General features: G+C 38.6%; 1 protein-coding gene across 4 annotated transcripts in view; it reads left to right on the top strand.

The window, feature by feature from the left end:
• CADPS2 (calcium dependent secretion activator 2) overlaps positions 1-19,094 on the top strand; it is a 351,208-nt gene that overhangs the window by 280,728 nt on the left and 51,386 nt on the right. For 2 of the 4 annotated variants that reach the window (XM_063309564.1, XM_063309563.1), the window contains exons 19-22: positions 3,418-3,559; positions 11,755-11,910; positions 14,706-14,853; positions 17,634-17,648. In XM_063309564.1, coding sequence (XP_063165634.1) covers positions 3,418-3,559; positions 11,755-11,910; positions 14,706-14,853; positions 17,634-17,648 — 461 coding nt within the window. Of the gene's footprint in view, positions 1-3,417; positions 3,560-3,691; positions 3,812-11,754; positions 11,911-14,705; positions 14,854-17,633; positions 17,649-19,094 lie in introns of all 4 variants that reach the window. The other 2 variants (XM_063309562.1, XM_063309566.1) reach the window with 2 other exon arrangements.

Raw genomic sequence — 19,094 nt, 5'->3', positions numbered from 1 at the left:
ATGTTACCTTCAGTCCCTTGCCATGGATGGATCACTCTCTGTTGACCTTGCAGTTTTCTGTACTTGCTCCTCACCACAAGAAGGAAGGACTGACAGTATTTGATTGGTCCACCCAGGCACCTAATTGTTCCAGCAGGGCTCTAGAGGAATCTTGGGTTAATCCTGAAACTCTGTTGTGTGGTTCAAACAAAGCCTTGGTAACTGCTTGGAATGAGCATGCAACAGAGGGCTTGGACTGGATCTTACCTGTGTGGATTCTCTGTGTGCATACATCCCAGAAAGCCCCTGGTTTATGGAGGGGTTCCAGGAAATTAGAAGAGTCGTCTTGAGCACTGCTAGAAAAAGACAAAGGGCAGGCCCAACTGCCCAACTGAGCACAGGTACAATCCTTTGTTAAGGACTACCATATGGTGATAAAAGCAACAAAATGTTATTTTTCTGCTATTATCTCATATGCAGATAGCTGTTGGCCTTTGTTTAGAGCGATTCAGTCCCTCCTAAGTAGGGAGACCCGGGGGAACTCTTGCAGGGCTATCATGAGGAGTTTTTGAGGCATCTGTCACATACAGTCATTAGGATTCAATTGGAATTGGATTCTGCTGTTATAAAGAGCCAAGGAGATGACCTTGGAGACAATAATTACATAAACAAAAGCATGTTTTAAGCCTGGGAAATGGAGAAAGCATGAGAAAGAAGCTCAGACTGACTCCACCCTAATTGTTTAGAATATAAGAGGGAGGGAAGGAAAAACATAGGTTTTCAAGATTTTGTTCCTATAGCCGATAACAATAAAGTATAGTTCCAATCAAACTTGGATCTATTTCCTGACCTGGCCTACCTCAAAGGGTTGACAGCTATGCAGGTCCTATGGAGATAACTGAGGAATAATCTTGCTTGATTGTCTGAGAGGGGTTTAAGCTATTAGTCCTGAGGAAATGGACAAGGTTATTGAGGCTGTGAATTATGCCTCCTGTGTTTTAGATCCATGACCCACCTGGCTACCAAGGCCTTCTGGAAGGTGACATATGGTTGGATCCATGCAGTGGTAAATGCTTCTCTGGGAAAGGGGATGGTCCATCTGCTTTGAAAGAATCTGTGGTCTGTGCTCTCTCTGTTGCATCCAGGCACTTGCTGGATGCAACATACCTGGACAACTTTCATCAAGTCTCCAACCTTCCCTTTTGGGGGAGAATTGTGGAGGGTGGGAGGCTTACAGCTTTAAAGGTTCTGGAGAAAGTGGATTAAATAGACCCTTTTCACTCAGATTTCAGCCTGGGTGATAGTACCAAAAGTGCATTGATTGTGTTTGTGGATTACCACTGGCAGGCACAGGATTGGGGTAGTGCATCTGTCCTAGAATTGCTGGATCTCTCAGAGACTTTTGATACCATCAATCATGGTATGCTTTTGGACCAGTTCAGACACTTGAGAGTGGGAGGCACTATTCTGTGGTGGTTCTCCTCCTTCCTCCAGAGCTGGTTCCGGTCAGTGCTGGTGTGGTCCTGGGGCTTGAATCTCTCCCCCTTCTATTTAACAATTGCATGAAACCATTGAATGAGGCCATCTATTCCTGGACCCTGCCAGGTGGCAGTCATGGCCAGGAGGGCCTTTGCGCAACTTCATGTTGTACGCCAGTTACGCCCTTTCTTGGATCAGGAAGCCCTTTGAACTCATGCCATTGTTATCTCCCATATAGACTATTGCAATGCGCTCTACATTGGGCTACCCTTGAAGAGTATCCGGAAGCTACAGCTGGTCCAGAATGCGGCCGCGCAGGCAGTTATTGGTGCCCCAAGATTGGCACATGTGACACCTTTGCTGCACGAGCTGCACTGGGTACCAGTCTGCTTCTGGGTCCAATTCAAGGTGTTGGTTATCACCTTTAAAGCCCTACATGGCATGGGGCCAGGCTACCTGAGGGACAGTCTCATCCCAATTACATTGACCCATCCCACCCAGTCATGCAGAGAGGGCATGTTGCGGACCCCGTCTGTAAGAGAATTCTGTTTGGTGGGGTCCAGGAAGCGGGCCTTCTCTGCAGTGGCTTCTGCCCTTTGGAACATCCTGCCCCTGGAGGTGAGGCAAGCCCCATCACTCCTGACCTTCCGGAAGAACCTGAAGACTTGGCTCAGCCACTTGCTTGGGGCGGAAAGGGGAGTAGTTACTCATGGGAAGGGCTGGTGCCTTCAAATCAAATCAGATTTATTTGGTCAATGACAGCAAATTTAAAATGAGAAAAGCAAAGTAGAACAAAGAAATACAATAACATACTACAGACTAAGATATATCACATAATATAGCGTTCTCTCTGCTATTACTATATTAATACATTTGTTACCTTAGTGGGGTGAGCCTAGAACATTAAGAATTATACAATAAAAGTAAAAATATATATCCCCTGACAATTTATTAATTAAAACATTTTGAATTTAAAAGTACTTTTTAAAGTAGAGAGTTATTTCTTTGTCTGGTTTTGTCTTATTTTAATTGCCAGAACACAGAATTTAGCAACTGTACACGTAATGTATGGTTTTAGATCGTGAAGTAGATAGTTCACGTAAAAATTATCTGGATACCCAGGGAATTTATCTATTAGGGGCAAAATGTAGATTGACCTGATATCCCTATAAAATTTACAGTGTAGCAGTACATGCGAGATGGTTTCTACTTCCTCTTCACCACATGGGCAGATTTGCTCAGCTATGGGGACTTTGTTATACCTGCCTTGGAGTAGTGCAGATGGAAGAATATTGAATCTGGCTTTGAAGAATGCGATTCTCAACTTAGGGAAGGTTGGGTTTAACAAATATCTTGCTGGTTCCCATATGCCCCTGGAGCCTTAGAGTGCTCCTCACACACATGGACTGAGTTACAACTTTTTGTCACTTGGATTTTATTCTTATTTTTATATGTATAATTGATGATTGTATTTATATTTTATGTATTTGTATTTATATTTTATGGTTATAGTTTTGATTGATTGTTTTTATTGTAAACCGCCCAGAGTCCCTCTTGTGGGGGGGAGATGGGCGCTGGCAAAATTTGAAAAATAAATATAAGTAAATAAATATTACATTTCATTTCCAGTTAGTATTATGTTTTGGAGGTTTTTTAGCACTTTTTTATTTTGTAAAATTTTTAAAAAATGGTTTATTAATGTCATCAGTCTACAGATTCATAATCCTATGCATGTTTACAGCAAGGTTTTGTTGAAATCAATTTGTTTTCTCTCAGATAAGTGTGCATAGGCATGTAGTCTTCAAGAAGTGCTTACCCATAAAATCCAGTTTTGATTATGGTTTAATTTACCCATGATAGAATACTTTCAGGAAACATTAGCCTCTTTTATCTTAAGCCTGTACAAATGAGAAAGAAGTAATCACAACTATTTGCATTGTTTTTGTTTTGTTTTTCAAGCACTTTTGTGCAATGGAAAGTTTCACAAGCATTTGCAAGAGATTTTTGTTCCCTTGGTCATCCGCTACATTGATCTCATGGAATCATCCATTGCCCAGTCCCTTCACAGAGGTCTTGAACAGGAATCATGGCAGCCTGTCAAGTAAGTGTTTCTGGAAAGCCTGCACCAACTGCACCTGTAATATCTTTATTCCTGGTTTGGTTTGCAATACTCCTCAACATTCTGTTTTATATATTATTTTATGGTCTCCGTGCATTGTTTATTTCTTCACAGGACCATCACCAACAGTCTTCCCAATGTAGCTCTTCCAAAAGTTCCAAGTTTGCCTCTTAATCTTCCACAGATACCTAGTTTTTCTACACCAACCTGGATGGCTTCTTTATATGACTCCACGTGTGTATTCCTGACCGAACTTTGAGTGTCTGTATGTGTCTCAGCTCTGCATGGCCTTGCTAGTGTCATGTTGTACAGCTGCATTTGGACTGCATGGTGTTTGTGATCATTGGATTGGAAATTAGAGTTTTTTGGTTGACAGCCAAGCATGGAATGTCATTGGATTGTGCTTTTTGGTGTATAAGATCTCAGTAGGATATTGCTTAAAATTAACTAGGCAAAGGTTTGTTGTGATACACTTAGCAGTCATCACCCTTAATTACATAATTGCTCTTATTTAGTTAATAAGCAGTGTGGAAGCACTTTAAATTATTGTACTCAAGTATGTTTTTTTTTAATGTCAATAGCTCTTTGTGTTTTGGCGTGTTGTTACTAATCCACTGCATGTGCCAGATAAATTCAAAAGCAGCAGCAGCAGCAATTGGTTGCATTATTTTTATGAGACTTTTATAGCCTGTCTTTTATTAAGGCACTTCCAGCATTAATAGAGTTCAGTTCCAACTAATTACACTACGGCTGACTGAGATTCCGTCTTTATTTTTTGACAAAACAGAATCAGACAGCACAATTATGCAGTACGGTTATGTTAGATTCAGGAAAATGCATTCAGTAAGCTGAACAAAATTAGCAAAATGTGGAGAGACACTGCTGGTATCACTGAAAAGTTCCAGATGGAGGGCTTGTACTAGTTAAAAGGCATTGTTCAATTCTTCTAATATTTCTTCACTAATTTCTTTATGAGGGAAGGGGAGATGAAATGGTGGGAAATAAGGGATGATTACAAAAGGGTAAAAAAGATCTCAACTTTCACACAGTTGTATGATTCAAACAAGGCAATCCCAGCATAAAAGGTTCTCCGGAATGCATCCAGAAGCACTCACTGTCATTTAAATGTATCCTCAAATTTAAAAACTCCAGTAGATTTAAAAGAACATACAATTGTTGGTTCCAGTATTCTTTTCTGATATTTATTGTCACATTTCCTGTAATTGGAGAGTCTATTGTTTATGTAGCCATAACAATACCATTCATGCAGAAGAGAGGAAAATTAAAAATCGCAGCACTTCCAGAAGTATGAAAAATACCCAGAATAGAATGGGACCCATGAAAAGGTCATGGTTGATTAGCTGACTGGAACATCATGGTTAAGAGCACTGTATGTAACATGTCCCTGCAGTCTTACTTGTATGTAACTCAAGACAAAACAAAACAAGACTTCATTCATGGGATTACCAATTGTATAAGTGAATGTTCAGAACAAATAAATATCGTAAGTGGGTGGATGATTTGGATCAGGATCCTTGTATGTGAGGTAGAGGGACTAATAACCCCTACCATGTTTTGATACGATTCAGAAGTCCTATGATTGTTTTCATGGTGGGCATGGCCAGTTACAAAAAAAAATTTCCTAATAGTAACAGTTTGACAGTAGAACTAGTTACTCAGAAAGTAAAAGGCAGGGGCAGAGGCTAGACAACTAAGGAGGACTTGAGGGCATGATAGTTAAAAGGATACATAGCTGACTGAAAAAACATACTCACTGAATGCTCATCAGTGGTTCCTCATTAAAGTGGAATGAGCTATCTAGTGGGGGTTCCACAAGGTTCAGTCCTAAGCCCTGTATTCACCATATCATTCTACTTCATTCTGCTTTGATCAGCACCTATTTCAAATATTGTGTCCAGTTTGGGCACCAGCTTTTAAGTATCACAGAAATGGTAGTACGTTCAGAGAAAGATGAAAATGATCAGTGGATTAAAAACTAAGCCCCATGAAGAGAGATTGAAGGAACAGGAACTGTTCAGCTTTGAAATGACTGAAGGGGATATAAGAGTAAAGATACGCTCCTCCTTCAGAAGAAATGCTTCACAGGGCATCCTCTTGGCTGTGCATGCTCATGAATGCAGGTTATAAACAGCCACAAAAAACTGGAAAAACACATGGCTGCTTTAATGATTCTAAGAGAGGTGTTTTGTTCGTGCTCCAACACATGGTGAAATACCTTGTTTTCAGAGGGATGAAGGATTGTTACAAAGAAAATTACAATCTGTTCTGTATTTCACCCAAGTGAGAATGTTACAAAAATATTCAGAACAGTTTGACAGAAGAACCAGAGAAATGGAGGGCTTCCCTTTTTGAATGTGTGTAAAATGTTTTAATTTTGGATTTCTGAACTGAGCTGGGTTGCCTAAATGGCCCCTTATGATTCTGCTGTATAATTACAAACGTCTAATATCTGGAAACTGTTCATCATCTCAATAGAGATTGATACCTATATTACATTTATTTTATCATATATAGGTTTTAATCTTCCTGAATCTATTAGTCCTAGAAATTACAAAGATTTAATTTTTTTTGTATTTTTATTAGACAATCTACAGAAAGTATATAATTGATTGATTACCATCAAATTGTTGTCAACTTTTGGAGACCAATTTGATAGATTTTATCCATGCTGATCTGTCCCTAACCTGGTATTTCGGGTCTTCCAATGGTGTCCCCTTTGCCACTGTAACTGAGTCTGTCCACCTTGCTGCTGGTTATCCTCTTCTTCTCTTTCCTTCCACCTTTCTAGGACTGGAGCCTAAAAACTACATGAAAAAAAAGAGAATGAAAAAATAAAATTCAAATCAATATATCAGGGATGTAGAAATGTCATAGAATTATAGAGATATAGATTACCTTTCTAATTTCTTCAGAATCATATTTTGAAATTTTGTTTAGGATATACCCTGAATAATGTATATATGGCCTTTTAATTAAGCAGGATGCTGTACACCTCTGAGAAAGGAATTCTGGTGCAACATAGAATAATTTGCAATTCTCAGTTAGTTTGCTCCTTGCCAAGTATGGAAGATGCCAGTTGAAATGAGATTGGATCAACTTTTTATATAACATGAGAGCCATGTACACATTTTAAGCAATTGATTATAATATAGCTCTTCTGGTGGCATTTCTGTTCACAGAAGTGCTTTTCTTCTGTGCATGGTTAGGAGCAGTAAATGTGTGTTCTTACCTGTCATTACAGTCTCGGGAACATAATTACTTTGTTTTCAGTTGTTTTTGCTGGCCGCCCTCTTTAATGGTACATTTGGGCCATTGTGAATTAAGGTTGAGGAGGTATTAAGAGAGCAAAATGCTATGTGTAGTATTCAGTGTTCTTTTTGATTGGTCCCTTGAGAGTCTAGTGCAGAGGATATCTTGGCTAGACGTGAAAAGCATGCTGAATTGGAGTTGTCTGAGGAAAATACACTTGGAAGCAGGAGGGAGTTGGAACACTGTGTTGTGAAAGAAAGCAAGGGTATATAATTAGCCAGGAGAGAAGGTCTCCTTCAAAGATACTCATTCATTTCCATTCAGTGCTCACTTTTGCAGTTCTAAATAAGACCTTCGTACTAACTCGGAGGCTTTTTTGAATTATCAGGAATGTAAATGGTCAAGTAAGGCAAGAGGCAGCACACATTCCTATGGGTTAATGAGTCCCAAAAAATGCACCAACAAATACATTGCAGCTGTGAGCTATATTTAACATGATTTGGGGCATTCTTGCTCAGTGGTTAAGAACCTTTCACTCTAAATCAGGTCCCAGAGATGTGGAATTAGGCAGAACCTAATCTAGTCTCTTAAGGGCATGAAGTTACACTTTTATAATCTGAGCAATTAGGTGATAAATAGCCAAACTTTGAAGTGGAAATACTGCTTCCAAAGTTTGTCACTGTGGCTCTATAAGATCAAAGGTGGGATCTAAGGCTTATAAATTTATATTTGTCTCTCACAGGCAAATTAGTATATTTGAATAGATATATAAATGCTTTTTTTTCATAAATATACTTAAATACATAAATTTATTCAGAAATAAATTTATTTTTGTCTCTCACAGTCCTATCCTGAGACAAGGAAAAGAAAGGACTCTGAGGGGTCATAAAATGATTTTATTGAAGCCTAGCATATTTTGGAAATGAATTTAGTTCTCAAGAGCACTCTAAAACAAAACAACGCAAAAGAAAAAATTCTGTAGAAGTCAAATAAGTGTATTTATGAAAAAAATAACATTCTTATATCTATTCGTTTAGTTTAATTACTGCAGCAAGAGTATTGATGTAATAATCATGAAGATTAGCATATGTTTGATGCAGATAGAAATACGTTTTTTTAGAAATATACTAATTTGACTGTATTAACTATCCTATTTCAGACACTGAATCAGTTTGGGTATATATAAGGAGAATAACCCATTTTAATAGTAATGTTATGTGTTGAGGAGTAAACAATTTTGTGTAGTGGCACTTTCGTGTGTGTGTGTGTGTGTGTGTGTTTAGAGTGCTCTTGAGAAAAGATTTCATTTCCAAAACAGGTTGGTCTCCAATAAAATAATTTTTGTTGGTCTTTTACTAGAGGGAGTGACTCCTCCCCCATTCTTTTTCTTACTTTAGTCCCCACAACATCAGGCAAAAGTGGATAGAGTCTGGATGAAGGAGAAGCTGCCAGCAATAGTATGAAAACAAATAACCAGTTATCATAGTGCCCTAGCACTTCCCTCTTGGAAGAGATGATGCTGTACTGGAGGATGGTTCAGCAGACACGACATCAGAATTCTGGGTTCAATTGTTAGAAAGATATATAGACGTGCATAATAGAACACAGTGAAAAATTGTCATCAAAAATGCCCAGTGCTAAGTTGGAAGAGTCTAGGTCCTTATGGCATTGGCAAACACCTTTAACTATAGCATTTTCCAGAAAAAAGAAATAAATTGTAGGTCCAGTGGTAGTGAGGATCTACAGCAATCTAATGGAGATTGCTGGCAAGGAAGGAGGGGATCCCTTCCAGGGGAAAAAGGGCATGCACAGTGTAGAAAGCCTTGAGCACCAAGCCAAGAGGATCAGACAGGACCCGCCTTAGAATTTCTGGAGCTTTCCCCTTAGAGCCTGCTAGTACTGCTCAGTTTTGGCAAGACTCTGTTATCAGGTAGAAACAAAGACTAGAGCTTCATTCCTGACTCAGCGTTGTGTCTTTGCCTCATTCCTGACACCATCTCACATAGTGATTCTGGGCAGCGTATGTAGTAATAATCAAGAGTGTACAAAAACCATTAAAACAACCAATTTAAAATAAAAGCAAGATGAAAAAACAAATTAAAAAACCAAAAGGGCAGGAAAACATACAGAGAATGCATTCCATTAACAGTCATACAGCCATCAAACAGGCTCCACTCAACCATGGGATCCCCAAACCAGTTGACAAAGCCATGTTTTAAGGGCCTTAAAAGTTGGATTGCTGGATTTCTCAGACAAGCCAGCAAAGGACTCAAATTCTCCCCAAGTGATTCCCTTCACATATGTGTAGTTATACTAACCATTGCAATATTTTAAAATGCATATAATGTTGCTTGGAGGTAGTGCATAGTCGGACTATCCATTTGTATGAGTCCATTCGGTAAGGAAAGGAAGGTATTAACATAAATGTTGAGTGGCATTTGTCACAAGTGTAAATGTCACTAAACTTGGCTAGTGCCAGTAGTATATTTTCATCAGCATCAATATTTATGTTTTCTCTAGCTAAAGATGTTATTTCTTGTGTTGTGATAGTTTTTTTTCTTAGTTCATTAGCTCTAAAAAATTGTTCTGTGAATAATGTTGCAAGATTCTCAACTGAAAGAATACAGTGGCTTTGTATCCTATGAAATAAAAGACATTGATTACAAGCTTTATTTGGAATGTTATACTTTTAATATAATTGTGTAATTATTTGATAGTATTTAAAAATAAATAATGTCTTCAAGCATTATGTTAAGAGGCCTATAAGGAAAATTGGGATTTAATTCTATTATATCAACACGTACCTGGCATATTTTGGGTAGAATTATGTGTTTCTTTGATCTTTTATTTATTCTTCCATATAATTTGGTTGTCTTATCATAGGGCTAGAGAGGGCATAATCCACAGGTGTCAAGTAGCACTCAGGACTTTTTTTTTTCAGCTCTCAGTGTCAATTAAAGATTGTGCTACCAAATTCTGCAGCAATCAAGAAATTGTTGCAATCTAATTTCCTGCTGGTTCCTAAGCAAGTAAAAGGAAATAGGTATGCTGAGTTTCTAAGAGACTGAACACAACTGTTAATATTAAAACATATTCCCTTCCATTTCTTACCAAAAGCAAGCAAACAAAAAAGAGATCAACATTTTCAGCCCTGCTTCTTCTACTGATATCACATCACCATTACAGATTGTCAGCTGCCAAAAAAGTAAATAAATATTGTTGCTGCCAACTATAAAAATACTCAATTCAGATAATGGGTTGAAGAAATACAATATCATGTAAATCTCAGCACCAGTGTAAAATAATTGTACAAAGGTTTTTCTGTACTAAAAGCTTTACTCAGATAAAAAATAATCCACTGCTCCCTTTCCAAATTTAATGGAAAGGATTATGCAGCTTCAAGGTTGATGCTTCTTCAGACAAAAGCGTACTGTATATAGATGCCAAAGGCTCACAGTCTTCCTATTTTTCGTATGCAGCTAATTAGGCTGTAGTTCGGTACCTGTAGTTCTGTCTTTTTTGTTCCTTTGTGCTGGGAGTGATGAGAAGTACTGAAAATTAGGCAACAATATGCAGGCTTTCTGAATGCTGCTCAGTATCAAAGTTTATTGAGATTTCTGCATATCTTGTTCTTTGGAAGCCCTAGATGTACTGTCTGGACACAGCTGCATTCTTATGCATGTGACCTTCACAATAATAAGTTTATCTGCCTTCAGGGACTGGGTGAACTTGAACCCAGGCCTATACTGAACGAAGTATCATTAGTAAATTCTATAAAATCTCAAGATATAAATGTGCCTAATACTGTAGCAGTCATATATTGCTTTTTTTGTAGGAGCGTCACAAAACTCTAAGGTTTGATTTTTCACTAATGGTAGAAAAATATTTGTATGAACAAGACCAAACATCAGGTCTAACCAGTGCACATTAAGGAAATAGCTTATAACAGTATTATCAGGAACAAAAACATTAGGTGAAATGCAAACCTCCTTATTTTAAGTGTCTGATTTAAAATAAGTGGTTGCATCATTTGTAGCAACAAAAGTATCAAGAGATGGCCTAGTACTTCCCCATTACTATGCTACAGATCGTTATCACCCCAATATTTAGCAGATATAGTAATTTTCTGCCAGCATGTTCATGACATGCTTCCTAGAAGACAGAACAAACAGGAACCTTACACATGTTGAGATTGTAGTCTTAGTGCTGTTGCTTTGCTTTTGTTTTGTTCTTCTATTTTCTGCAAATTTATTGCTAAGGATATATTTCTGTAGATGTGAAATAATTTCAGAATTTCAACTTGACCTCTGTAAAGTCCCCAAGAATTGGACCGGAAATGATGAATGGAGACCCAGCTTCTTTCTGTTTGACCTTACTGCCTCCATTTTTGCTTGACTCTAATTAGGACATTAAAAACTTAACTAGAGTCAAAGCAGTGCTGCCTGATCTCTTTCTGCTGTCACATTGTGGTATGGAATGAAATGACATTAAGCAATAATGTGGGTGTAGTAATCATCACCAAATTGTAAAAGTCAGCAAAGTAAACTTAGATAAAGTCTTGTATCAATCTCAGAGCCCCTCTTTAAGACCAAACTGCCTCTCCCTGGCTCAGCTCTGCTCAGTTCACACCTGAAGGAAACAGCTTCAGCACATTAAATAACCCCTGCTGCTTGTGTCAGAGGTGTTCCCTTCTTTCCAAGAGTGAAGCCAGCCACTGTTTGACCCACACCAGGTAAATTTGTTTAAGACAAAGCTGCCAGTAATTGCAGCAAAAGAATAGTGATGCCAGAACTGCTTGAGCCGTGTGTTTATGGCAATTAGTTTAAATGCTTACCAATATAGGAATAGCATTATGTTTTATCTAATGCCCTCTTTCAAGTATCATAGCAATTTTTTTTGTTTATTAGTAATGGGTCATCAACATCAGAAGACCTCTTCTGGAAACTGGATGCCCTCCAGATCTTTGTCTTAGATCTCCATTGGCCGGAACCAGAGTTTGCCCACCACTTAGAACAGAGACTTAAACTCATGGCCAGTGATATGATAGAAGCCTGCATCAAAAGGTATGTGTACTTGTTCTTAAATTCTTATACAAATTACATAATAATTACAAAAAATAGTCCCAGATCCAGGTTGTAAAGGATATTTAGATTTAATTTAAGATATTTTAATTAAGATGCAGGTTGTATCTCTGAGTGAGCATACTTCCTCATCACTTTCCTGTAGGCCTAACCTGTATAAGAGCACAGGGCAAAGAAAAAATGCTGCTCTGACTGCTTACTCTGCTATGGTCACTGCTCACGCAAAGGGGGCAAATGAATTGAAAGCAAGAAGGAGCAGCAGCCGATCCAGAGCTCCAGTGGACTCTCAGCTGTGCTGTGGGCCTCAGCTGGTACCAGTGGTGGAGTTGATGTGTTAGTCCTTCAAGATAGTCCAGACAAGCACAACTATGAGTACTAACTCGATCTTTATTGTAAGGTTATTTCAACTGAATCTTGCAAGGTATGAAAGTATTTCTCCCCTCCTCTCCTTTTACTCTCTGGAAAACTAGGGAGGGTCCCTTCTGAAATGTTTCCCATTCCCTCTCCACTCCTTCTTTGGACTGAGAGATCTTTTTCATGATGGTTGTCTAGTCTGCAGCTCCCAAGTTTTCTCCTGTCTCCCAAGGTCATTCCCACATACCATTACATGATAACAGATCTTTTAGGGCTAACATTCAGAAATGCATGCTGATTGCCATGGGGTGTGTGCGTGTGTGCGTGCGTGTTCATTCCAGAAAAATAGTATCAGAGTTTAACATTCTGTTTCCATATACGTACTTCTGTTTCATGAACCTGGCTTTGGATTGCTCAAGTTGGTGAACCTCTGCCCCATGATAAGTCCACTGACATTTATGACTGTAATGGCATGCAGACTGCCAAGTGACTATTCCTTGTAGTGTGGCTTGTGCTCCAACATGGTATGTTTAAAAACGGTTACTGCACAATGTGTGCATAGTAGTTGGAATGGTCAGCAAGAAACGCTCCTCCTTGAGCTGGCCCAGCTGGTCTGTCCCTTTCATCTGCAGGACAGAAGGCTGGAGAAAAGCACAGGCACATCAGTAATATCCCTCCTCTTATTTGTGCAGTCAGGCCTGTCTGCTTTTCAGCCCCATGTTCTGCAAAGAAAAGGCTGGAAGCGAAGGAACCAAGAGGAATCCTTTCTTCATTGCTGTGACTGTCCCTCTGTTTCCTCAACCCCCTGCTAAAAAGATGACACTAAAGTAAAGCAGCAAAGAAGTGTAGAGAGCAGGATTGAAGAGAGAGATTTCATATTTACCCTGCTTTTCCTTCAGAGATTGCAGAACAGAGATACACTATGCCTTCCTCTCCTGCTTTAATCCTGACATACATGCCCTCTTTGGACATTAAGGAAGGTGGTGAAAAGTTACTCAAATTCAGGAGAAGGTGGCAAATGCCCTAGCCTCAGCCTGCCCATGTGTAGAGGGAAAACTTCTGTAAAAGAGTGTCTTCTCTGTCTAGAAATTGTTTCAGTGGGCCTGGAAAGATCACAAATAGAGGGAGCTCTGTGCTACAGACATGTTTTCTTTGCACCTGGAGAATAATAAAAGAAGAAGCTAATGCACTTGCCCCTCTCTCTCTAAACATGATTCCAATCCTGACACTGACATTACACATACTGTAAGTAGGGTTTATGTGACTAGCTCAAAGATATATGGTGAACTTTCTGACCAAATGGCAAAGTGAACCCAATCTGACATTCTAACCACTACAGTCTACAGCTGGGGAGCAAAAGTGTACAGCCGAAGATCGATTTAGCTACAGCCTCCAACCCAAGCAGTCAGCATTTTTGCTTTCTTCATTACTGGAGGTGATGAAAATGAAGATTCTTAGAAAAGGTATCCAACAATGTCCTCCATTTGCAAGGTTTTGAAGAACTTGTTATTCTGCAAGTTACTAGTACAAGTTAGAGCTGAACAAATGACTGAATGAATAGGCAGGAGTGAAAACATTTCATGGTAGAACAGTAGATATTTGAGCTATTGAAGTCATGCACAAGGACTCTACATTGTGACTGTTCTAAATAACTTCTGAAACCATGGTAACCAATACATATGCCAGTGTATCTCAATGTAGCAACTTTAAGTTGTGTGGACTCCCAGAATTCCCCAGCCAGCTTTGAAGGAGTTGAAGTCCACACACCTTAAAGTTGCTGAGGTTGAGAAACACTGGCATATGCAGTGGTGAGACTGAACATACTTCACCATGCTGCCACAAACACAACTTGTGCTGGTAAGCTTATGATGACATGATTCATCAAGCAGAGGAAACTAATATGTCCACTAATCCTTAATTGTTCCAGTTGATAATAATTCTTCCATAATCTCTTCTTGACTTCACCACACCAGTTATTTCTGAATTATACCTCTGTGGGAGTCCTTTGTGTAAAAGATCAATTATTATGCTTTTTCTATCTACTCCCCTGCTCATTTAAAATCTGCCACATGTGCTGAAACTCTTAACAATTTTTAATTGTCAGGAATCCCTGAATATATTATATGGCAGTCTATGATCACCTTTTGTCAATTTAAAATTTGTGCAGAAAACATTCAACATGCTATGCTTTAGCTGGGCAATGTTTTGTCAAGCAGCTATTTTGTTAAATCGGTATCTAACCTCAAGAGGACTATCAGACTTTAGCAGTTATGAATACGATAATCCCATTAGTTAATGTAACATACATCTAAACATTTCAGATCTGCTTTTCACACGCTTTCACTGAATTCCCCTCTTCACTTAGTTTATCTAAAATATGACCAATCTTTCTATTTCTGTAATTTCCATGTTTTAATTAATAGAACAAGAGTTGCTTTTGAACTCAAAGTGCAGAAGACAAACAAATCAACAGATCTGCGTATTCCTTCTTCTGTATGCACAATGTTCAACGTGCTGGTTGATGCCAAGAAGCAAACTGCTAAACTGTGTATTCTGAATGGCGGGCAAGAGGTAAGGGAATTCCAGCAAGAACATTCATGATGCCAAAGCTTAGCAAAGGTGCAAAAAGTTTGGGAGTAATTTTATGCCAAACAGTCATTTATTTATTTATTTCTGTGTCTGAGAGAGAGAGACACACACACACACACACACACACACACACACAAACACAAATATCCATCCACAAGGACTGATCTATGCCCCTTCATATACAGATGCACATACACTGTCAACCTTATTTTTTTCCATAAAAGGTGTGGTCATTCTTTTTGACAAAATACAAAATTACATGGCAATTTGAAAATTTGGTGCTCCTTTAAACAATGTAGATTGTTATGTGCCATGATTTTCAGAAATGCAATGATAATTGGCAACCAAATGTTTAAGAAAAAAAATGTTCAAAAATATCATCTTCCATTATTTTCCGAATGCCAGTGGATTTAGAGTTGGATTTGGTTATGTTAATTTTCCTACTGGTGACTAGTTTATGCAAGAAAAGTTACCATATTTGCCCCACTGGAAAGTGAATTCTTTTCCCAAAAAATGATCTGTGAACAGGTGGGGGTGTTGGCTTACAGAACAGAAAAAGCTGTTGGAAACAAAACACTGAGCATAAGATGCAGATGGCTACAGACATAACTGCTTAAAGTAGCCAATATTCAGGAAAGCTGTTTGTTGAATTGAAGCCTTTTTCTAACACTGGAATAGGGCTTCTCTACCACTCTCCTTTTTCCTTCTCTGTCTGGTTACTTCTTCTGCATTCCCCATTTCTCGACCAGTTTTATTTCTTGCTTTCCCTTCCTTTTCCTGTGTAACTATTGCCCCCCTGTTCCTACCTTCATTGTGTTTACTTCTTTTTTGCTGTTTCTGCTAGAAAGAGGGAGGGATTCTGTGCCTGTGTGTTCTGTGTTTCTGGGTGTAAGGGTGGTTTGTGTGAAAGAGACAGAATGGTTGGTATATGTAGATGGGAATTAAGTAATTTGATAAATGAGGAACCTGATTGTATATGTGATTAGTAGTTATGATTAGACAGAGAGATAGAGGCAATGGACAGATGCCTGCCTGCCTGCCTTCCACAATATGGCTCCTGACTGCCCCTACACAAACAAGTACAGCACAGTTACATATTTATTGAGTGGGGAGTGGGGGTATGAACCTTCAAAATTGGTTTAAGCTGGAATTGGTAATCCTATGTTGACAAGCTGTGTCTTCCACATGATTTTTTTTCATGAGTGTGTGTCCGTGTGTGTGTGTGTGTGTACTCTTAATTTTTGGGTGGTGGTCTTAAATTCAGGATCATCTTCCTTTTGGGTAAATACAGCCCTATAAATATTTGATGTTTGGTGTATTAAATTTCTAAAAACTGCAAGAATTCCTCATTTTTTCATAATTAACATATGATGAATATGCATGTTTTATAGCTTGAGATGTATTTGGCAACTCCCCTGCAGTGTATCTGACTAGGACTTCCAAGGGTTATTTTGGTGGGGGGGTCACTTTTCAGGGTGTTTGCCATGTTAAGCCACAAGTCCCCGTCACCACCACCACCACCAAAACCAACAGAAATTGCACTGCCCTTTCTCAATAACTTTCCAAAAATGCATTGTTTCCAGTTGCAATCATCAACACCGGTAAGAAAATTTAATTTTTGCAATAACCAGAAAAAGGAATTTTTCTTCCTATTGGTTGATGTGAGTTTGAGAATAACAATTAATCCAGGGAGAAAGACTATTTCTCCCTTTTTAAGAAAAGTAAATAATTTAAAAATTGGCACTAAGTTACATATTGTTGGATCTACAATATGTGTCATGGGCTACCAAAAACTTATAGCTGCAAATAGAGGACTCCAACTTTTCCTATAAGCCGGTCCCCACAAAATACCAGAGAGGCCATAAAAGGGACAAATTCGAATTCAGATATCTTTATCATGGTATTTGACCAGACTTTACAACGGAAGAAAAATAGTTTAGTCCCACAATTCATTATCAGGAAAAAAATAAAACAATAAAACAGTAAAACAACATATCTAATTAAACCTTTTGCGCAATTGTATAACTTGACAAAAATATTTGGCCACCTGGTGTGTGAGTGTAGAGTCAGCATCCCTTAAAAAGAAATAAACGTAAAATCTATCAGTATGACCCACTCATTTAGAAATAATTGGGGGGATCAGAGCACGTCTTGGGGCATCATAAAATGGACCCCGTATGAGGATCTGGGCAAGAGTTTCTACCTCCCTGGATCCACAAGGGCAAAGTCCCTCTGAACAAGGAGCCCCATGAAATCTGCCTGCCAGCAGTGCTGAAGGGAGGGCATCAAAGCGGGCTCTGGAAAAGGCCCATCTCTATTTGCTTAAGGAGAGATTGTATAGATACCCTGCAGTAGAGGGTTTGCGGCTATCTAGAATTTGGCGATAGAATTCGGGAGCACTGGTGATACCATTTTGTCAATCAGTGAAAAGGGACAAATGCTTCTACAGAACAGGAAATAAAAATGCCATACTTGCTCTCTCCGAGAAGCATTGGCTAACTACCAAACCCAATCAGAGCATAGACGCTCCCTAGATTTTTCAAATTTGTAATGCTACAGTACCATAGTCTTTTACTTTGCAGTAGAATTGTGCTATTTATGTGCATTCATCTTTGTAATCATCTTCGTTGTATTTAGTCTTTATTTAAACAAGTTTTCATTAAGTCTGTAATGGTAGCTGTTTCCTATGTTATTTTATAATTTTTTTCACAATTTTTTTCTCCATTTTCTTGTTTTGGGGGGGCTTTCGGGTCATCCACCAGTTTGCAAATCAATGGGTAAGTTTATTGCTTTAAATTTTTTTGGTGTTTACTTGCTTTGGGTAGAAATTGGGGGATTCATTATTTCTGATTATATATCCCCAAACAAAATGAATTCAGGCCTAGACTATGCAGTTGAAAGGAGCCATTTTTTCCCCAATTCTTGATTGAGTAAAAGAGGGATTTGGGCAGATGGTAATGAAAAATTGGGGAAGTCATACACATTTTCATATAAAAGAACGGAAGTCTTATCAATGTATTATTTGAACTTCTCAAAACATACCATTCATTGCATTTGAAAGGATTCTTCCTAATCCTAAAATGATTTATTTATAGCATCAAGGTTCAAGCTAATCCTCAAAGGCATCTGTGCTTTTCAGGAGGAATGTCTGCAGTCATTTACTTCTTTACCCATTTGGTTGTTTTCTAAAATCTCTTATGTATTCTCTGTTGAATATAAAATGAGACCTCCATCCCAATTAACAGGTACCTATTTGGAGTTGGAGAAAAACTTGTCGTCCTGTTGGGTAAATATGGTAAATGGGAAAGTAAAAGCTATCAGGTCTCACTCCTTTGCAACTTTCAAACAAAAGACTTCCAGAACTGTTCAGCTGTTTACTTGCGCTCTATCTTCCATTCTCAAAACCACCACCACCTCATTTTTATTAACCTTTCGTTATTCAAACGATACTTCAGTTATCATTTGTGCCCCACTGTCAGTGTAAGGGACTTGGCTTTTGCTTTATCTGACCATCCCTACTGTATGTATCAAATTCCTCTCGTGTGTTAATTTTAATTCTTTGGGTCTTTGCAAAGCAAAGTAGTGGATCCAGAGGGGCAAAAAATGCCTGATCAGGTGATTTGCACACCTTTATTTAGTAAAACTTGACAGCAATCTCTACATTTATAGTAATATACCAGCTCTTCTATGCAACATTGTTTCTATTCTCCAATCCATTTAAAACAGACAGTTGTTTTTGCATCTAATGACTTGAAGCGCTAAAAATATTTTGAGACAATGTTTTCCTACTAGGTGACCGATAGGCGCATGCCACTAATTAATTCAATCAGTGCCCCAAAAATGAAGGTGAAATCAATTGGCAGATTATCCCCTTCCCCCAATTTGACACTGAGCATTTATGACAGAGTGAAGCTGCATAGCTACCTAGCTATCATTCCTTCTGTATTAAAAAAAATCCCATTGAGAGCTGTGAATGTGACATACCATACCATCAACTTTGCAGTGATATATTTTTCCTTGCCAGCTGCTGAAATGACAAAAGGGGATAAGTTCTGAACAGCAAGAATTGGTACTCAAGTGTAAGGGCACCTTCCGACCACCATCATTTGCACTGCACTAAATATCCAAATTCCTTCAATCTTTCATACAAAGGGAGAGCCAGTCCGGTCTAGTGGTTAAGGCAACAGGCTAGAAACCAGGAGACTGAGAGTTCTAGTCCCGCC

The sequence above is a fragment of the Candoia aspera genome, chromosome 7 (assembly GCF_035149785.1).
Source record: "Candoia aspera isolate rCanAsp1 chromosome 7, rCanAsp1.hap2, whole genome shotgun sequence".
NCBI lineage: Eukaryota > Metazoa > Chordata > Lepidosauria > Squamata > Boidae > Candoia > Candoia aspera.
This window is presented reverse-complemented; position numbering and strand designations above follow the sequence as displayed.